Raw genomic sequence first — 21,468 nt, 5'->3', positions numbered from 1 at the left:
TTGTGTTACTAAAACTATAGAAAAAGTTTCTTTAAAAATCACTGGCAATATCCTTCTCCTTAGGTCGAACTGAAGAAACTCTGTGACATTTCATCTTGCTTAAAAATTAACTAGAAAGGTAGTATGCTTTTGTCAGAAAATCAGAAATATCTGTTTCCTGCCTCAGTTCCTTTTCACTGAATCTAGAAGTCCACTGATGTTTCAGAGTTAGCCTGTCTCTTCAGTCACTTCACAGACACAAAGAATTGTAATCACAAATCACATTATGCTGTGCTCAGCTTTCAACAAAAGAGGAACAAGCAAACATCTCAGCTGTGCCTTGTTTTCAAAGACATTCCTCAGCTTTTTCTCAAATGTAAGCATGTTTCTTCCAAATGTGATGACTCTGATATTTTACTGTTGAACAGCAGAAATTTAAGAACTATCAACTACTTTTTTTTTTTTTTTTTTTTTTTTTCCCCGTGTGCAATGCCAGTTCCTGGCCTTGTACAGGCTGGAGCATGTTTTTAACTCCATGTCCAGTGTGAGTAGTTCCACTCACTAGAATTGATCCCAGTCTGGATAAAACTAAGCTCATGTGTAAATCTTCATAGAGCAGGGATTTCATTTTTGCAGAAGCAGCTCTGGTTTCCTTCATGAATTTCTCCTCACCCTTAGCAACAGGGCACTGTTATTCAGCAACATTCACATTTTCTACTAGAATCCTTTTCTTATGTGCCACCTCTTGCGTTGCAGTCCATGCCTGAGGTCGAAAGCTGTGAATTCACATTCCTAGCTCCCATGGACTTCAATTACTTTTATTTTTAAAATAATTGCAACATTAACAACTCTTGCAATTTTATTGTAAATCTCACAAAATTAGTATCTTTCTGAAAGCCCTCGTTCCTGGAACCTTGTGATTTTTTGACATAGCAACAAGTGTGGATTTCTCTATGGCACCTGTGTATCAAAACTAAAGCCTAACAAAGGTTAGCAACTGACATTTTAAGCTCACTACCTGCAGGTTATTATGGCATGACTGGAGCAGACAGAGAGTAGAAAGACATCCTGTGTTATGCCTCTAGGTGTTTTTGTCAATATATGCAGATTTCTGACCAGTTAAGCCTTAAGATCCTAATCCTGCAAGCACTTGTGCCTGCTCAGAATCCCACTTTGAATGCAAACAATCTTTTCTGGAAATTCAGGTGGTGCAGGTTCACGTAGTCGCAAGCCGCGATGGTGGCAGTGTGCCGGCCACAATGAGCACCACTATGGGGAAGACCATAGCCCATATGGATTGTCTGTCGTGGTAAATCAGTGCCTGAACTTCAGGAAATGTTCATGGATGGCATTTTTGGAATGATCATCTGCAAGTGCTATCAATACTCCGGGTTTGCATTAATCACTGAAGATGGGATAGTCACCAAAGATGGGAAAGGGAGGAAGGCACCCACAATAGGAAATATGGAGCCAGAAAGATGCCCCAAGGACAGAGGACAGATTGCAATAAATGGTAGAGCATATTAAGGAAGGAGGTGCTAGCAGGACTTTTCCACCCTGAAAAATGCTGGTTTCCTTTCTCTCCTTTAGAGCTTTGGTGTGGAGATCTTAGGCCGGTGTGGAGATCTTAGTCCAGTGTGGACACGTACAGCCTCTTTGAACTTAGAGGGCTACATCCTAAATGTGCACCCTTTGACAGCGATCCAGGCTCGGTGGCCTGTGAAATCTGCCTCCCCTCTCCTCCTCGTGGGGTTATACCTGCCACGGCATGAAAGGGCAGCTGTCTGTCCCTGTCTGGGAAGCACAAGAGTCAGTGTAGTGGCTCCTGAACTCTTCCCTGAGGAACAGCTAGTAGACGGCTGAAGGGCAAAACCTTCTTGCTGGCACGATGTATATTTTGTTGTGCGCTTATAAAATTATTTAGTATTTCACCAGGAGAAAAATGTGTATGATCTGATCTACACTATGCGACTGTTCAGTTTTCTCTGTGCAAAGTCCATGAGGTGGACTTGGCAGTGTTGGGTTTACAGTTGAACTCAATGATCCTAAAGTTCTTTTCCAACTTAAACAATTCTATTATTCTAGGTTTGCTTCTAGGCTCTCACCTGCTATGAGCCAGCACACAAGCATCCAAATTTTTAACTCCATGGGCTCCATCCCCGCATCGTGATGTGACAGCGGGCTGCCAGGTTCCTAGCAAAGACTTCGGAGAACTGAGGGGAGAAGGACCTCTTCGTAGGTGGGAACTGGCCAGTTGCTGTGGAGCGCTGCCGTGGCACCGCGGGGCCGTGGAGCCCATGGTCACCCCCCAAACGCCCACCTCAGCTGATACGGGTTTGGCTCTGCTGGCAGCCTCCACACCAGCGAGCTCTGTGACCACGGCAGCCCCAGCAAAGCATCCAAGAACCAGATGTGAAGTGTGAGAAGACGTTTATCACCCAAGCCCGGCTACCCTGAGGTACGGTGCTCAGGCAACAACTTTTTCACCTCCACAGTGAAACGCAGGAGCCTCGTGGCACCAAGCCAGACAGGGCCGACCAGGCGCGTGGGGCAGACCGGCCAGTGCGGCACTCCCAGCCCCAAAGCCCGGTAACGGCCACCGGTAACGGCCACCGGTAACGGCCGCCAGCAGCAGCCTTCGCCGCGCCGCGCCGCCCCACCTCCCTCCGCCGCCCCCACCTCCGCGCTGCGACGCGTTTTGACCCGCGCGGGCCGCCGTAGCGCGGCCGGCCGGCCGGCCTGGAGCTGCAGGCGGTGCTGCGGCCGCCGGGGGGAGCGGCTGCGCGGCGCAGGCGGCCGCTTGCCCGTGGGCTCCCGCGGCCGGCGCGGAGCTCGGCGGGCGGTCTCGGCCCCCCGCGTCTGGCCGAGGCTTGAGGCTGCGGAGCCGCCCCCTCGCTGCCGCCACCGCCTCTGAGGGAACGGCCCCCGCCCCGCCCGCGGGGGCGGCCCGCGCCGCGGCCCCTCCTCGGGGGCGGCCGGCTGCTTGGGCAGGCGCTGCGGGGCACCGTGGTCGCCGGCCTCGCCGGCAGAGCTGCGCCTGGGCACCAGGTAGGGGAGAGAGGTTTAACTCGGCGGGTGAGGCTGGGGGGGGGGTGGAGGAGACGCGTCTCCTCAGCCCGCGGTGCTGGCGCCGCGGGGAGAGCAGCCGTGGCTGTGCTGGCTTGAACGTGCCTCTGCTCCGCTCTCTCTCCCCTTCTCTCTTTCTCGCTGTCTTTCCCCCCGCCCCCATTTTGCACGGAAGCCGGGAGGATAATTTACTGCAGGCTTGGGCTGGGTCCCTCTTTCCCCCCTTCCCTCCTTCACCGCCGGAGCTTTGGGAAAGGTGAAGGTTTCAGCCGGGGGTCTGTAAATCGTTGACAGCAGTTACAGTTCCTCGTTGGTCCCTTTTTAAATAGAAGGTGTGGGGATGTGAAATGTTGTATGCCTTTATTACCAGATATCACCCACCATATGTATGTGCGTACTTAAAGCAGAGCTAAATTTGTGGGAGTTAAAAGCTCCCTCATGTTTATTCTTGATGTGCTTCTGTGAATTGGCGTTCAATAATCAAGTACAGCGTTGTGCTTTCCAGACTGTGAAGCCTGAGGCGGAATGGATGTGTATGGAGCAAAAGCAAGGGGCTGGATGGACCCTGTTAATAGACTCCAATGCTGGGAATTTTTGTCTTTGTGATAAGATGGTACTGAAGTGTAAAACACCTAAACTTTGGATCTGGGAATTGGTTTAGATGTGCTAATGAATAGTATAAGGATGATAATTTTCATGGAAGCCTCTGGGAATAAGTAATACTGCACCCATCCATTTGGTGTGTCTTGCAAAGAATGAGACTAGAATTTATTGCAAATGTCGTATTGACCCATGGGTGCATCTTTCAGTTTAGATTACTGCTGATTTGATCCTCTGGAATCTGCAAAAGGAAAGTCTGCCAGCCTCTGTGAATAGCTTTGCAGTGTAACAGGAGTGGAGTTCCCGAGCAGAATCGCTGAGAGATATGTGAACGAGTGTAAGCAAAGCTGAGCACATCGGTATTTCTGCCTCAAACCTGGGCTCGTTTCCCAGGCACAGTTTGTGTGTGGGGTGAATATCCTCTTGGCACCTGGAGATGATGTCGGTCGAAGGGTCTACAATAACAAGTCGGATCAAAAATCTACTTCGCTCCCCTTCCATTAAGCTAAGGAGAAGCAAGCCTGGGAACAAGCGTGAAGATATAGGCAGCAAGGTGAGTACTGTGTGGTTTGGCCAGCATGCTTTAACTTTGTTGCCTAAGGTCCCATCTGTACTAACAATACTGCTTTGGGAGACCTGGTGTAACTGTAGAGTGATGCAGCGGAACCGATACGTGATTGTAGTCTGTCTTTTAATTGGGATCTCTACTGTGCTGGAGATACTTGCTAAAGCCCAGGTTGCTCTTCTGAAACACACTCTTTTTGCTTGCGTACCCAGTCTGTATCAGAAAGCTTTTGGGATTTCCCACACTGTGGTGTGTGGAGCTGTTACAGATGACAGGAGAAACATGATACTGCCTCTTCCTCTATGTTTCCAGCTGCTAACCTGCGTTACCAGCAGCTAACGATACACAAAAGACCTGTTCTTCTTTGTGAGCAGTTGTTCTTGGCCCCTCAAAGTAGAGTTCTATGAGCAAGTGAGAAGGGTAGGATGGTCTGAAAGATGTAGGATGTGAGACATGTCTTGGAGGTGACTGTTCAGGTGGAGTCTGTGTTCTCCAGGCCTGGGATGCCCTTTTCTCCATGTTCCTCCTTTGTGTGCCTCAGATCCCCTAACCTCGGGGATGTCTTGCCTGGGGTATAAGGGCTTCTAACCTGAAAAATCCATCATTCTTCTTGATGTTGTGGAGAACTCCTGACGGATAGTCACTCATTGGGAATTGACTGGTGTCATGAGGAGAGTAGGATGACTTAACCCCGGCTGCAGGGAGAAGAAGAGCTGGGTGGCATTGTCTTGTGCTGACAGCAGGCGCCTCTGAGTCAGGGCACATCCTGCTGTCCCTGCCACTGATTCACTTGTAACCCTGGGCAAATCACTCAGCCTTTGCATAGCTCTTTCTCTCTATAAATAGAAAGCTTAATCCCTCCCCCTTTTTGAAAACTCACTAATAAATAAGAAATCCTTGTAATCCATGACTGCAAAGTGCATTCATTTGTCTCAAAACAGTAATGCTTCAAAAGTTAGCTGCTGGAGTGAAGAGTGTGTAAAAGCTGCAGGGGAAATACATGACACTTTATCTAAGTGGTCAGTCCCAGTGTGAAATCCTGTTCTCAAAACTGTGGTTCAGGTCGGAGGTCCCCTGAGATGCCTGTTCAATACCAAGGAACACAATATTCTTCTCTTGCAAAGCAAGCGAAAAACCTGCTTGGCTTCCTCCGAGCTGTCTAGAAGAGAGCCCTTGGTGTTTGCGCGTGACCTCGGTGTGTGCGTGTGCATGCATGTGCTGCATTTAATGCGGCTCGTGGACTGCCACTGAAACATGTTTTGTAGCTGTTGCTCAAGAGCAGTTCATTGATCCATATTCTGCAGAGACCTCTGTCAAAAGAGCCAAAAGCCACCTGTACCACCATGTACAGTGGGTGTTGGATTCTGGCTTTGTGAAAAGGAGCTGAGGTCTGCCCACTCCTTTTCAGAGCTGGGACCTGCTGCTATAATCCCCAGGTATTCTCTGGTACTTTTTCTTTTGTTTTTGTTGTTGTTTTTTTTCCTTTTTTTCTTACACATGCCTTTTGGAAGAGCTCCATTGTATCCCTTATGCTGCTTCCCAATGTGCAGCCAGGGCTGTCGGATCCCCTGGGGATATAATGGATTCATTCTACACCATCAAATTAGGGTTTGAGGGCTCGATTTTGTCTATCTTATTAGTAAGAGCAATTAATCAGTGAGATGCAAGGGTGCTGCTGGGGAATTTGCTAGTAGAAGCAATTTGTCATGATGAGGAAGGAATGCTGGTGTTGGTTTCCCAAAGCAATCTGCTCTGAATTTCCCTCAAATGAGTTATGTCCTGCTTTCAGTGGGACAGCTGGGCTGGTCAGGGCAGAAAGGAGTGAGCCCCTTACCCAATATCTGACAGAAGAGCTTCCCAAGTTTGATATCTGTGGAGATGCTCCCCCTGCCACGTGTGTGTTCCTTCGCCTTCCACAGTGAGAAGCAACTCTACTTTTCTAAAATAGCAGGAAACAGATCCTCTCAGTCTGTTATTTGGTGTGAATGTAAATCCCTTGGGACTGAAATTGAGCATTGTACACATCGCTCCTGAAGGATCTCTGCTGAGCTGCAGGAAGGGCTTTTCCAGGCATCTTTGTCTCTTGGACTTTTTGAGAAATGACTGCTCCAAGAGATGCGTGTGACTCTAGTCATGTGGTTTTATGGATGGGCCTATAAAGCCGATAGCTTTGGCTGGTAATCTCGGCTGAGTGCTGTTTGGTTACATAGGATGGAGCAGGACTGTTGGCTTAGACTAATGCCTGAAAGATGATACTACGCTTTGCACATGCAGATGTAGATGAAGAGCAAGCCCTCAACAGCTCCATGGTTCCTGAGTCCCTCAGGCTTTTATTGTAACCAGCTGCTCAACTTAAGCACCCTCAGTGACACTGCCTTGGCGTCCACGAGCTGTGATTTTTTTTTTTTCCCCTCCAGTGAGAAGTGTGTCTGGTGTCCCTGCTCTTTCCTAAACAACCCTTTGGCGGTGTGAGGCCTGCCAGGCCGTCTCAGTGGTGAGGGACAGACCCCTGGGGCAGTTTGTCGTGCTGAAGAGAAGCCCTGTGCAAACTGTCTCCTTTCAGTGAAGTAGCCATGTAAGGCTGGGCTGGACGTGGGCAGGCTGTGGGAGGCTGGCTCTGCAGAGACCTGTTTGTGCATTGCTCTGGAAGGGGGAGTGTGGGTAAATACAGATAATTTTGCATGAGGGCTGTGCAGGACATGCCATGTGTTACTTGGGAGCTGTACAAGACAGAACTTGTTTTGTGACTTTTATTAGGACTTATTTCTTGCCTATAATTAATGCACGGTTTTACTGTGCAGCCCCAGGAGATCTCTGCAGGAGTAAAACTAAGGAACCAATACATAATCACGGATATTAAAAAATATATATATATAAAAATAAGGGGAAGGAGCAGGGGCTCATTAAGTAAATCTTGTTGACAAATTGGATGTAGTGCTTGATTTTGTTGCTGCTTTTGGAAGATAACTTGTTTAGTGGGAGCTTTGATTTTTCTTGCTTTGTGACTAGCTCTGTGTTTAGAATTTTTTTTTTCCTTCTGCTGTTCATGGCTTGAATTCACTTGACTTCCCGTTTTCTCCAGATCTCCATTTTTTGTGTTGAACCAACACAGACCTAGAGTATAGTGACTTAAGTCTAGGTCTGTTGATTGTTGGGATTGTAACATGTCAGTGTGGCGGCTGGAAGCTAAAATTTCCTCAGATAAGTTGGTTGGCCTGAGTTCAATTTCTAGAGGATTACTAGCCCTACCAGAAACCCACTTGTGCATCTAGTCACCATGCTCATGATTCCAGTAGAGACACAGGGTTAAAAACTGGGCACCGAGTGCCTTTGAAGTGGCATCTGAATAAGCAGCACAAGCATGACAGTGGGGAAGCTACGGGTTGAGCCATCTCCCATTGCTAAAATGCCCTGGTTGCCGCAGTACCCTGCAACTTGGCTACACAAATCTCTCTCTGCTCACAGAAGTAATGTACCAGGTGCAGTTCCTGCAGGGGATGTTCATATTGTTAAGCTCTCCTCTTGTAAAGATAAGAATCTTTTTAACTGATGTAGTGGTGCCTATGTTAGAGGCTGTGTGTGTGGGGATATCCTCAGTCAAACCAGATTAGGAATGTCACTGTAGAAACTAATAGTTACAAAACCTGCTACAGGCTTTTCCCTAAAACGGTAAGCTAGGGAGTCAAAGAAACACATTTGGAATTTGCTGCTTGTTTCTTTGATCTCTCATGTTTTTTTCCTGAGCCAGAAATATTTCAGGTTGTGGGTTTTAAAGAGCACTTTGCCTAAACCTGATATTCCTCAGCAGGAAGCCATTCAGCACAGAGACTGTTGTATCGTGGTCTTTCCCCCACCAAGTGCTGTGTGAGCATGTGCAGCTGGAGTGCCTGTTCCTGCTCCATGATGCTGGGTTGGACTGGGTGGCTCTGCAAAACCTTTCTGAAAGCTTTTGTTCTGAAAATGAGCCCTGACTAAGTTGCTCCTAGTGGGACAGGGTTTCCTATCCTCCTCTGGTGAGGTGTGGTTTTTTCTCACTGCCAGCCTCTGGGCTTCTGTCAGCCTGATGGTAGCTCCCTGGTCAGGGCAGCAGAAACACATACATGTACCTATATGTCCTGCCGGTGAGCAGCATGTGCACAAGCACAGATTTAAGAGGGAAGAAGATCCATGGAAGCTTGAGAACCCTCATGCCTTGTCATGCCCCTCACATTCCCAACACAGTTCTCCAGCTCCTCAGTCCCCTGAGAAGCTGCAGGGCTCGGCTAGGACCACAAGCTGTCCTGGACACAGGAGAGTGGAGTAGTGTTTCTGGACTGGCTGTAGCTTGCTGCCTTGAATACTCAGTCCTTTTTGTCTGAAAATATTATAACTTCCAACACGAACCAGTTTAGACCGCTACTGGTCTTAACCAGATCGGCAGAGAATTGCTGAACCTGAACTGGAACAGAACCAAAAAGCACACAAGTTTGATTCACTGATATAAATACTTGAAAAATCATCACCTCTTATTAAATAGTTTGAGGTGCAGCTGAGGCTTGTTGTCGAGTGGGATTCTTTGTAAGTCTTTGGGAACAACTTGGTCCTGCAGCAGCAGAACCTGCTGGGTTCCTTGTGGGCAGGGAGCTGGATGCAGGGCTGAGCAGCCTGGCTGTGCAGGTGAGGTAGAGAGCAGCCTCTCTGGTGCTGTCACAAGCCCTTGTTTTGGCAGGATTTGGAAGGGTCTTTTACATGATGATGGTGCTTTTGAGGACCTGTTTAGCATGGTATTGCCCTATTCCCCTTCTCCACTCCACTGCAATCTGAGCAGTGCTTAGCCCATCAGCTCTGGGACCAGTGCAGCCAGTGGCACAGCTGAGAGGATGCATCTAACCCTTGTCTGGCCTTCTGCTGCTGTGCCTGTTCTGCTTCAACATTCATGAATGTTGCTTGGCCCTGGTTGATAGCTATGGATCTCTCTCTCAGGTCTGCATTGCTCAGTCTAAAGACACCCAATTGCTTCGACAGCTTAGGGGCTGCTGTGCAGAGGTAGAAGGGATTTCATGTCTGTCTCTGGTCAGGCTTATAATAGTCTCTCCTAAAGCAGAGGACAAAGGCTGGTTAATTTCTCAATAGCCAGACCTGCATTTCAGTGGCATATCTGTATCTGTGCCTAGAATCAGTGGAAGAACTGAGAGTGTCATAACTCAGGGCCTAAATCCTTCCCTGCTGGGCTGCTCTGGTCCCCTCTTCTACATCCTCAAATACGGGGTGCTCGAGATGATTTTGTGTTTGCTGACAATTTCACACACAAGTTTTCCTTGCTCCTTTCTTTGCTCTATGTGTTTTATGCCTTGTCCTGAAATTACAGGATGATCTGGCTAGCTCTCTTGGCCTGAACTGAAGCCGAACATGTATGTTAAATGTGACTTACAGCCACAGGGCGTATCAGAGCCAAAGTTGTTCTGCTGGTGGACTGCAGCACCAATTGCTTTTGGTTCTTGAAGCATGGTGCATATAAAAGCATATAGCAATTCAGCATGTTTGGTTTTGTAGCCTGCAACTTTATTCAGGAACCACCGTCATCCTTCTTACCAGTCCTGAGACAAGATTGCTGGAAAGATCCACCCTTCTGTCCACTCCTAAATAATGTGTTGTCTTTCCTGTGAAAGACAGCAGGAAGACCTCTCCATGGTAGAGGGAAAGCGATGATATACTAACAGCTGGAGTGAAGTTGAATAACACAAACCAGGTCATTTGGTGGGTGGGTCTAAATGGTTATTGCTTTGCCTGGGTGGTCATATGCTGCTTACCTTTCATGCTGCTGAGGTCTTGCCTTGCATGCTGTTCTTCACCTCCTTCAAACGAGCTGGATATTCTGAGAAGGCACGTGGGACTTAGCTAACCTGGCTGGAGAGACTTGTAAGCAGGTTTTACTCTGTCCCTGCTGTGCTGGTTAAGCTGTACACATATAGACTGATGACTGCCTTTTGCTTGTGGGCTGTTGTTCTGCACTGGGCTGTGAAGCACGTAATGTTTTGTCAAAGACCTGGCTGGGGTGGTAAGATAGCAGAGATCAGGACTGGTCAGAGTTGTTGCAGGTGGTACGTTTGCTGCTTGATGGTCAGAGCTCTTGTTCACTGTGGTACAGGGAGGGCTGGTGGAGAAAGGCATCCACAGACACAGTGGAAAGACACCTCCTCCAGGGCGTACCATCTGTTTCACTAGCTGTGTGCTTGGCACTACCTGTGGTGTATCACCTCGTTTGTTTCAGTAGGGCAGAACAGCTGAAGTGATGGTTGGGAGTCAGGCCAGGTTGGACCACTAGCTGCTTTTGTATCATCAAGGGTCTGCAAATGCCCGTAAAATGACTTGTATATATTTTCACTCTCTGTGTCTACTGGAGAGCAACTGCAGGGCTTCACTTCCATTTCCAGCTGAGAAAGTAGCGGCCATCATTTTGTTGGCCTGGCAAAGCTAAGAAGATCATTTGCTTCCTCTTGATCAGGTCTTAGAAAGAAGTTGCTTGATTAGCCTTGGTACAATTTCCTCTGTGAGAGTGAAAGCGAACACCATGTCCTAGCTGGCCTTTGGCTTTTTTAAAAGGTCCCTTTTCTTGATCTTTGAGGCAGGGAGTGGCGCTTACATGGTGCTCAAACAGCACTTAGTAGAATGAAGCCCTGACCTTAGTGCTGAGTGATCCCGGCTAAGGTCTGAATAATTAACTAGCACCAAGCCCAGTTTCAGTCACTTCAGGCTTCTGTTTGTGTCTGATGTACCTGCCTCTGCAGAGCTGGAAGTTTCCAAGGGCTCCTGTATGTGCACAGCAAGGTTGCAGCATGCTCTCTGCTCTGGTTTCCAGCTCCAGATGTGGGTTGGTCCCTGTGTCTGAAACCCTGCGGGCTCTGCTGAGGCGGTACCCACCAAAGGGTGGCTACTGCAATTCAGAAAAACCTCCCACTGTTTCCTTTCACCACAGTGCTGCATAGCCTTGCCCTGAGGATGTCTGCATGTTGTGCAAGGAAAATACAGCTGAGGCCTGTGGCTGTTGTAACCAGCTGTGGATCTGTGCCATGTGATCTATCTTCAAAAATATTAGTGTAAAGGTGAGGCGCTGCTAGTATTTGAATGACCACTGACTGCAGGAGCATCCCATTTCTACCTTGCTTTGGTGAGGATTGGACAGATGTGATAAAAGTAGACCCAGTCGAGAGGATCTTCAGGCTTAAAAAAAAAAAATAGAAGGTATGTGGGGAACAAGACATGCTTTTCCTATGCATACATGGCTCCAAACTCCCACAGGAAGTCTGAGGCAGACCTAGAAATTGAATCCTGATCCTCTGAGGCCAAATCTTAGCATTAGCCACAAAGCCCAGTCTTCTGCAGATTACCAGGGATGTTTCTTATCTCTCCCATGTGTGGACTATGTGTTCATTTAGGATTATTTGCTTAAAAGTCCCCAAACTGGGCTGTTGTAAAGGCTGACTTGGTTCCATTGTCACTGGTGATTTCAGTAGCTCTAGTGATGATGACTTTCCAACAGGCTCAAGCAGATTAAGCACCATATGAATTAGAGCTGTGGAAACCCCAGTAAGCCTTGTAATTTTGCTGGTGTCCCAGGAGACCAGTACTGTTGTTAGTTACTGTGGGGAAACTCTGATTTAAAATAGTATTATAGAAAAGTCTGTGAACTGCTGTTGTATTTGGTGTTTCCAAGCCAGTAGCAATAAAAGCCAGTAGCAATAAAAGCCAGTCCTGCTTGTTCTCCCAAATACAGTATTAAAATTCACAGTTGGTCAAGAAGGCTAGTGTGATTTAACAACTAATATAAGATTTCTTACCTGGTGGAATTTGAACAATGACATTCCTTCCTTACAGGGATGGTTCTTTAATTTTTGCATCTCCCAAACACTTCAAATAGTTAGATTGGAACTTCCCCCATCCAGAGAGACTCCTTTCTCTGGAAGAAAATAGATTACTGGAAGTTGCATAGTAGTAGAGAGTTATAACATGAACAAATGGCTCAAGAGCGGGCAAATGGAGGAGTTTGTGAAAGAAGGAGAAAGCAACTTTACGGCAGTGTCAGTGGATTCAAGAATAGAGACTTGTAAAGCTCTCTACTCCTGTTTTTCTTCCAGGCAGGCACTGTGAAAAACAGTGCTGCCACTTCAGAAACCCTTCGCTATGGACGGACAAGCCCCGCACTGGGCAGTTGTTGTTTGAAGTGCCAGTACTGAAGCGTTTGTTAGCTATGTCTCCTTTGCTCAACAGTGGTAGCCTTTGAGCTCTCCCAAGGGCTTTGAAATTGGTTGTTCACATTTGAGTAGCACGTAAGGGCACACTTGCCTTTGAAGTCCTGTTTGTACTAGGGATGCTTTCATTTGCAAAAAAAAAAACCCAAAAAAAGAGCAAACACCCAAAACCCCACCACTGTTGCACCCAGGACTTTTCACCAAAGGAGCTTGAGTTCATTACATGGGCCCTAATGCAATTTAGATGGCTGGAGTTGTTGGAACACTGAATAGGACTGAGGGTGAAAGGAGTGTGTGCAAGAGCTGCCTCCTTTGGTGACTGCTTTTGGTGGTCAGAACTTGCTGTGCTCTGTGCTTCAGCTGCGGCCTTGCTCTGGAGCCGTGACCTGGACCAAAAGGAGATGGGGATGATGTCCATGGTATCCAGAATGGGCATGAGCGTAAGGGTGTATTTGGCAAAGCACTCGCCTGTGTTAGAACCAATTTGCAAGCTGAGCTTCCACAACAAGCTGTCTTAATGGTGACACAGCATCAAAAGAATCCATTGAATGATTCTGTCCCTCAAAGAAACACGCTATACCAGTAAAAGGACTTCTTTTTGCCAGTTACATTGCATCAATATTAGTGTCTTTTCTGCAAGAGCTTTGTTGGGGGTAAGAGTGATGTTAATCATGCTTCTCACCAATGCTTCTGTGCTGCTGAGATGTGTAAAGGTAAACACTGAAACAGAGCTCTGCATTTTTTTTTTAAATGCAGTTAATGGTTTTGGGTTCTGTGCTCCACTGTCACTGGGCCTCTTTTTTTTTTTCCCTCAATGTAAACCAGACAGGATACTTATCCACTTACTGCAAAGTGTCCCAGCATCCAGGGCTTTAAAACAGCTGCGTAACCCCTTGCATTTGGCTTATCTCCCAGTTTTGAACTAGATATAGTGGTCCCAAGTGCAGTTGTTTCAAACCTGCTTTGGGGTGTCATCCTTCTCGAGCAGCTGAGTCCAGAAGCCTTGCTGACTGTAAACTGGAACTGACAAATTTGGGATCTGCTTTGTTTGTTTAAGCTCATTTGGCCCCAGCTCACCTGGTTTTCTTGGACTGAATTGTGGCCAGTCAGGCTTCAAAAAAAGCTCTGTGTATCTTGCTCAACTGTGTGGGCTGGCTGGAGAGTGTTTGCCCAGCGTGCGCCTTGAACCCTGCAAGGGGGTGGTGGTAGAGGGGAGTGGAGACAAGACGACATAAAATGCTCTTGCTGAAATACATTAACAAATATTTCTGATGAATGTGCGGCATACTTCAATGTTCATAGTTATTTCTAAAACCCTGAGCTGCTTTTGAGGCTGAAATTGGGATTCCACGTTCTCGCACACCGAAGGATAATCTTCCTCTCTGATAATCCACAGTTTGCGCTGCATGTCTCTGCAGGCTGCCCGAGCTCAGCTGTTGAGATGTATTTTACACGCAATCAGCAGCATGAATGACTGGTGCTGGGGGAGGACGGGGGCCGGGTACTTGGGCTAGAGGTGTCTGCCTTCAACTTTGTCACCGGGTGCTCTGGCTGTGGTTTTGCCTGTAACTTCTGTAAGAGTGGGTCTCCTGCACCACTGTTATGGTGAGTGCCTTATAGGTGCTTGCTTTGCAAAGTTCTTGGCCCATTTTCTGTAGCAGGGCTGCAAATAATCTTTTTGATGTCCGGAAGCCCTGATAAATAGTTTTTTGATGGAGCCACTGGTGGAAAACAGAACGTGGTTGGGGGGAGAAGATGCAGTGCCTGGACTATCTCTGCTGCACATCGGAGCTACTCCAGGTCCTTGGAATGAACATCTCTGCCCAGGAGTGTCTGAACGTAAACACGACCGTTAATAAAATGGCTAGCGGGCTGATGTATGGCCTCCTGCAAGGCATGCTGCAGCAGAGGCGAGAGCCGGTGCGCGACGCAGCACCAGAGCAGGCTGTAGTTGTCCAGCCCGCCCTGGCTGCTTGCTGGCAACTTCGCAGGGGGGTCGCGCTCCTTCTGCCCTCGCTCGGTCTCCGCCCGGCGCCCCCGCCCGCCTCGCTTTCGGGTGGGTCCGTCTCCGGCCGGGCCCGCTCCCCGTGCGCTGCCGCGGGAGGGCGGAGCCTGCTGCTGCCAGTCGCCATGGAGACGCCGCCCGCCCAATGCGGGGCGGGGGGCGGGGAGTTGTGGCCCCGCCCCCGCCGGCCGTGGCGCGCCATGTGCGCGGCGCTATATTTACCCCCTGGCAGGGAGCAGCGGGCGGCTGCCGGGTTTGGGAGGCTCCTCTGGGCACAGCTCTCCTGCTGCTCTTCCCAGAGACTGTACCCTTGGGTAAGACCATGCTGGTTAATTTAAACACAGGTTTTGGAAAAAACAGACAAACCAAGCTTCCAGTCTAGACAAACCCTATATAATATGCTCAGCGTCTGTGTCTCCAGACAGTGTCTGGTCCTTTGTGGTGGGGCTCTGGTGATCAAAGTTCCAGGCTGACCAGCAAAGCTGGAAGAGAGCACCACGTTGCACTGGGTAATAACACTGCCCTCTGGCAGAGGATATGGTTGCATGAGATGCACTGAGCAGCTTCCAGCTCTGCATCTCTGCTGAGGGAACTGAGTTGTCTTGTTAGTTTGGGAAAATCCACATCTTTCTTTTGTGCAAGAACAGCATTTTACAGGGCACCCAGCACCTGGGGAACTCAGAGGTCACCAGAGGTGGAGAAATACTGCTTGCTGTGGAGAGCCCTGTGCCGTTCCAGTAGGAATAGAAGAGTGCTTGCTGTGATAAGGCATGTAGTTTTGCTGTCAGTGCTTTCCAGAGGTTTAAAACAGTTGGGAACACTCATCACCTACTGCCTAAAGGTTTGCTGGCAAGCAACAGAAACTCTTTCTGCTGGTAGTTTTTTCTGGCACGTAGGGCCTGTTGTACTGGGAGGAGCAACCCAGCTTGCCTTAGCCAGCAGCCCTGGCTGAGGAGGGGAGGAGGCTGTATAAACAGTGCTGTAACTCTCCAGGAAGACAGGAGCTGGTGTTCCTGCGCTGGGCCGTGGGGAGGGAGCTGTGGGCCTGAAGCATGTTTATGTAGCATTTGGGGTTAGTTGAGTCGGGGAGCCCTCATCCTGAGGAGATGGAAGAACTCTTAAGTCGTCAGTGATCTGTGTACGCTGTGGAAGCAGCTAGGGCAGAAGGAAGGGCTTAGATACAGAGGTGTCAAACTCATTTTCACCGGAGGCCACATCAGTGTCATGGTTGCCTTCAAAGGGCCAGATGTAATTTTAGGACTGTATAAATGTGGCCCCTGGTGCAAATGAGTTTGACACCCCTGGCTTAGAAGTAAAATCCATGATAAAATGCCAAAGTGGGTGATTTCTCTTGCTGGGGAGGGGGGTCTTGTCTCTGGGCAGCAGGGGGAATGCTGCCTATGTGTTGTGGCCATCCCTCTGGAAGAGGGATTTACTTCCAGGTCTGCTGCCTGGGTTCTGTCCCATGTCCTGCCCTCCCGCTCTCTAGTGTGATTTAACTTGGATGCTTTTCTCAGATCCTCAGAAAGGAAAGTTCTGTAAACAGCTGCCAAGCAGGATTTTGTGTTGTAGAGCATACTTAAATGCTGGGGCCTGGCTGGATGATGGTATGAGTATGTTTCTGTTTTTCTGCATGTGTGTGTTTAATAGGAAGAACATATTCTGTTCTGGTTGCGTGTATGTTTTCTTGGTGTGCCTGTTAGTACGGTAACTTACAACCCACATTTTTCCCCTGCTTATAAAGGGATACTGGTATTGTACAGCTGTAATGTACACTAAGTCTTGTACAACTCTTCATGTAACATTTTTACAGTAGTCATGACTTTGAAGGGTTTAAAAGAAAACTGAATGCAAACTCTGGCACTATTCCTGTGGATACTTAAGTATGTGCTTAATTTTGTATGAGGTGATATGAGTGTGAGTAATTGCATTTCACCCAATGGATGTAAAGATAAGTGCCTCTGTGGCTGATTGCAAGATCGGAGTCTTAGGTATGATGATTCATTTCATGCACATAACTCTGTGTGCATGCGTTATGTGTATCATGCAGTTGTCTTCATAATGTAGTTTTGACCAACTCAGCTGCATTTTGTCCATTAATCCATATTCTCAGGGCATGTTGCTAACCAGTCCTGTGAAGCATGGAACAGAGTCTGTTTCTCTTTCCCTGTTTTCCATCCTCTAATTGAAGAGTTAACCAGGGAAATTCTGTTTTTCTTTTGTACCCCCTTCATCATTCCAAATATTTGGATATGGTTTTCACTTTGCTCCCCAGCTACAGGCTGCCAGACAGAGCCCCCTGTGATCCAAGCAAAATGCTGACCTGACATGTTCAGGAAGAGCAGTTTCATCCCTGAAGTTACAAAAACAGGTTTATGCAAGGATAAAGCTAAGTTATTTATACCCCAGGACAAGCGATGCCTGTCTCTGTAGCAGCCTGAGATGGTGGTCATTAACTTTTCCACATCACATAACCAAAGATGCTGTGCCTTTTTAGATAATTCTGAAGTGGTAATTCTGCTTTTCTTTAAAGAAGTCCAGTCCTATTGGATTCAGACATATTTCTTATGTCCGATTTTTTTTTTTTTTTTTTAAGAATATCCACCCCTCACCCCCCTGCAGCATTTAGCTGTTGCAGAGAAAAATGTGATCAAGGGGTTTTTTTAATGTATTCTGGGAAGATTGGCAGAGTTGTGTTTGCAGCTCATGAGATGGACAACTTGGTGAAAGGTATGGTAGTTAACACCTGGTATAATAGTTGTCTAGTGTGGTAGCAGGAGCACCCTCCTTTAGGAGAGGGAATATAGGAGACACCGTGTGCCCCTGTGAGCTGCTGCCTGGGGCTTAGCTCACTTGGGGTCGTTTTAAAACCTAGGCCTAGCACTGGGGTCAGCATCCTGGGGCTTTATAGCAGCTGACTCTCTCATCTATGTGTCACTGAGGTCCCTGCAACCAGCGCTGGGGGAAGTACATTTTCAATGTTGGTCCATGGCTCCTGCAACTTGCCCTTCTTGTTTCTTTTCAGTGCATGAGTTTAGGGGTATTGGACTAATGTCATACTCATTAAAATATGATAGCACTACTGAAATTTTCAGTACAAGTAGGGTTTGCAAATAGAGCTGTGCAAATCTGACTATCTTCTGTTTGTCCAGCCCTTAAGTTTATAAGATTACTTTAAAATGCGAGTGGATACTGGCAGATGCTCTATGTATTGCACATCTGCCCTCATGCTGGCACACACTCTGGTCACCTCTATGTGGTCTCTTGGCAGTCAGGCACTATATCTTGATGTGACAAGAGCTGGCTGTTAACTTACAGCTATAAATCTGTTGGGGCTATAGTGGAGCCTGTCAGTGCTGTGCAGGTGGCGAGTGGCTTGCTTAAGTTCTGGGTGGATGATTTTTTTAATTTTTTTTTAATTTTCCTAACACGGCTTGTATTTCTGCAGTGGTAGAACCTATTCTGGTCACAGTGGAGCAGCAGTTAACAGTGTATACGGGACATTCTTTCCCATTGCTGTGGTCTAAGCATATGTACACCAGCATTGAGTTACTTCTGCCTGGAATTAAGCCACAGAGCTATATATAAAATATGTTTGAACTGTTGCAGTAATGCTGTTGTTATAAATAGGAAAATAGGGTAGCACCAGGGCTTCCCTTCATTTGAGAAGACTTCTCAGTGCTCCATCTTCAGTGGAAAAGGCTGGGAAGAGTGACTGAAAGCAGCAACGAGATGCCATATGGCTAGCCTGCAGGCAAGAGCATGGAGTGCCAGATACCTGGGTCTGGAGCATTTGCTTGCTGCTTGATGGTTTCCCAGCTCTTTCCTCTTGTGGTGGAGCATCTGACAGAAATCCCACAGGGTTCTATTTGCAGCGTCTTGGTCCCCCAAAGCTACAGCGTTTAGTTCTGCCACAGTCTCTTGGGTTCTCGTGACTCCGAAACTGCCGTTGAGTTTTCTTGCACTCCTAGCGGGTATTTGTCCTCTAGCTATTAGATAAGTAGTCTGGGTACATGTGGAGCTTCTAGCTGCATTGGTCATCATGTTTTGACATATCATAGGGGACAGTATTTTGAAATAACATTATGTGGCTGTGCTTCATAAGTGCGTTGGGATGCTGCTGTCATCTTTTGAACCGTGAGAAGTGTGTGTAGGACTTCTCCAGGCAGTGCTAGTTAGCAAAACAACTTCTGCAATTTCTGAGTAGCTTAGTGCAAAGTCTTTGCTTGGTCAGCTCGCCTGCAGCAGCAGATTGTGCCGATATCTGTGGTCTCTTCTGTCACTAATAGATCTTTATCTCACCCAAAAGAAATGTAGGAAGTGACCTCTAAAGAAATAGCAGAAAGTGCTGATAAGCACTGAGCAGCCAGTTTTAGTCTTTACTTGTGCCTGATGTTAATTCCATCTCTAAACTCTAAGTGCTTGTTTGTCTTTGGCTGATTTGTAAAAGAGATCCTTCTACAATGTTGTCTCTTAAGTGCTTTGTTGCAGGTATCAACCTGTGATGTTCTAAGGACGTAAGAGAAGCAAAGTTTGCAGGTAGAAGTAATGTCTTTTCTTAAAAAGACTGATGCAAGTTGTAGAAGAGAGGCAAGACTGTGGACAGGTGGGAACATTTTCAGGGTTCAGAGCTCCATGAACAATTCTCTACGATGATTTCCTTCTGCAATTTTTTTTTTTTAAGAGTCCAAATCGTCATTTGCATTCCAACGACTCTAACAGGCAATCAGCTCCATTTCATCCAACGCATCTTCTCTGATCGATGGTGGGAATTGCAGCCTGGCTTCACACCGAGGTCAATTCCTGTGCAGGGGTGTGGGTAAAGCTCGTATCCAGCTGCTGCCCACTACCATAGCTGCCAGTGCAGCACAGCAAGTGTGGACAGAAACTGCACAGAAGCTTTATAGCTATGTTTTTGCTGGAGAACATGAACTACAGTTTGAGCAGGGTTAGCATAGTGATCCAGTACAAAAAACAGTCAAGAGGGATGTTCTGACTCTAACTGTTGCTTTGCTCTTCAGTCTTAACTGCTTGCCCTTTACGTGTTTGTCTGCTTCTTACAGATATCCTTTGTTTAAACTATACAAACGTAGTAAGGGCTAGTAGTTCAGTTATTACTGAACTACATGTGTTACTCAAAGATATTTCTTACCAAGACAGAGTCTGCTGAAAGCTTCTAAGTGAATGTGTCTAAAATTATTGACCGGAAAAATCATGCATTGGGAGCATTGACTCTTTGCTGGAGACTGGAATTCCATAATCTTTTTTTGTGTGTGTTTTGCTTTTTACAGCAGCAATTTTTGCTAAGAACGAAGCACATAAAAACAGAAGTACTTTGTGAAGTGTTGAAGGAACAGGAGTTGGTTGTGTGCCTGGATTTAGGGTTTTCTGAATTTCTGAAAAAGGGCAGTAAAGAAATGGTGGTAGTTGTAATGGTTTGCTTTCTTGAAGTATGACAGAAGCTAGGTGGTAACAAAAACAAAGGGGTTTTTAAGCCTGTGGATAAAAATTGCTTCCTCTCAGTGTGGTTTTACTTCCTCAGTTCTCACATTTTGTGATTTTACTAGTTACCCATGCTCCTGAGCCTAAATGTAGGCTAGGGGAGAACTGCTTTTCCAGGGTTACTCCCACTGTTTCAGGGTTTTAAGTCACTTAGATGACAGCCTGCTTTCTTTTTCTTTTTGTTATGTCACCTTTATTAGGCTCCTCAAATAAGTCAGCTTATGTTGGACATTTGTGCCCCTCATTTACAGACTTTGTTTCCTGCAGGAAAAGAAACTGAAAATGTGCTTTGGAACAATCACAGAAGGAAGTGATTTAAGGGCAAAGTATCTGGAAAAGGAAAGTGGGCTGCATGAATGATTTAATTAGTTTGTTTAGGATTGGTTTGTAGTTATCTTTATAACCTTTCTTCTCTCTGGGCAGTTTATCGTGTAGTGGTAGTTTCCTCTGTGTGTGTGTAAAGGAGAGAGAATCAGTGGTGTGTTTTGTTGCTGACTTGCAGGGGGAGTTATTCAGGTCTTTGGGGTGCTGGATCTAGGCCATAAAACTTGTAAGAAATGTTAACTGTTTGGAAAAGACTAAACCAAGGTCTGCATCTGGGATAGCTGTGACTGTGAATGACTGTTGCCTCTCCCATAGTACTGTTTTGCATCTTTGAAGCAGAAAGATGGCCCTGCCGTGTGTACCTGAGTGAGCACAGGTGGGTTTGCTGGAGTTGTCCGTGCAGGTGGCTGAGCAGCAGCTGCAGTGATGGGGACACTGTATTACCAGTGAAGGACTTTCCAGCCGTACTGGAACAGGAGGAGGTGGCAGCAGCAAGGTTGTTGAGGAGACAATGGAAATCAGTGCTTGTGCTGTTCCCTTGAGTTTGTTTTCTCAGTATTTGGCCCACGTTCATATGTGTCGCTTCTCCTGGAGAAGCTGTCTCCCTTCTGGCTGACAGGAGAAATTTCTAGGGTGTTCAATATGCACGTTGACTGACAGATGCGAAGAGCTCCTTAAATCTAGGATGCATGAAGGGCAGATGATGGTAACGGCTCTTCTGTAAGAAGCTTATTCCTCAGGGCACAGGGCAGGGAGTGCAGGAAGGGATTGCTGAGAGCTGGGCGGTGGAGTGGTGGCTGGGGGTGGGCAGGAAGCTCGGATGGCTCCTTCTGATATCCTCATTGGTTTGGGGAAAAAAGAAATCTCACATCCTTTCCTTTGATTCATTTTAAAGCATTCTTTTAAAATGTTGTCCCTAGCCTCAAGCAGGAGTGAGATACAGCAATGGTGCAGCAGGGTCCATAAAGCAGATAGCTGCTGGAATTTGGGAGGGAGAGAGGTTATTCCCAGCTCTGCTGCTAATTTGTTGCGTAACTGTGATTAAGATGTTTTACTTAACTGCTTCTGTGTTTGTTTGTTTTTTCACCATCCAGTCCTCTTATATCTGGTTATAGATTGCAAGCTGTGTGAGAGCACATGCTGCTACCTGCTGTAAGCACAGGACTTCTTGCAAGTACTGTGAAACAAATGATAAATAG

General features: G+C 47.1%; 1 protein-coding gene across 2 annotated transcripts in view; it reads left to right on the top strand.

Moving 5' to 3' along the window:
• Positions 1-2,963: 2,963 nt before the first annotated feature.
• Positions 2,964-21,468, top strand: part of MAPKBP1 (mitogen-activated protein kinase binding protein 1) — a 101,929-nt gene continuing 83,424 nt past the window's right edge. For both annotated transcript variants that reach the window (XM_065635125.1, XM_065635124.1), the window contains exons 1-2: positions 2,964-3,027; positions 3,855-4,198. In XM_065635125.1, coding sequence (XP_065491197.1) covers positions 4,082-4,198 — 117 coding nt within the window. In that variant the 5' untranslated portion in view covers positions 2,964-3,027; positions 3,855-4,081. The remainder of the gene's footprint in view (positions 3,028-3,854; positions 4,199-21,468) is intronic.

This window comes from Caloenas nicobarica, chromosome 5, assembly GCF_036013445.1.
Source record: "Caloenas nicobarica isolate bCalNic1 chromosome 5, bCalNic1.hap1, whole genome shotgun sequence".
NCBI classification, from domain to species: Eukaryota; Metazoa; Chordata; class Aves; order Columbiformes; family Columbidae; genus Caloenas; species Caloenas nicobarica.
This window is presented reverse-complemented; position numbering and strand designations above follow the sequence as displayed.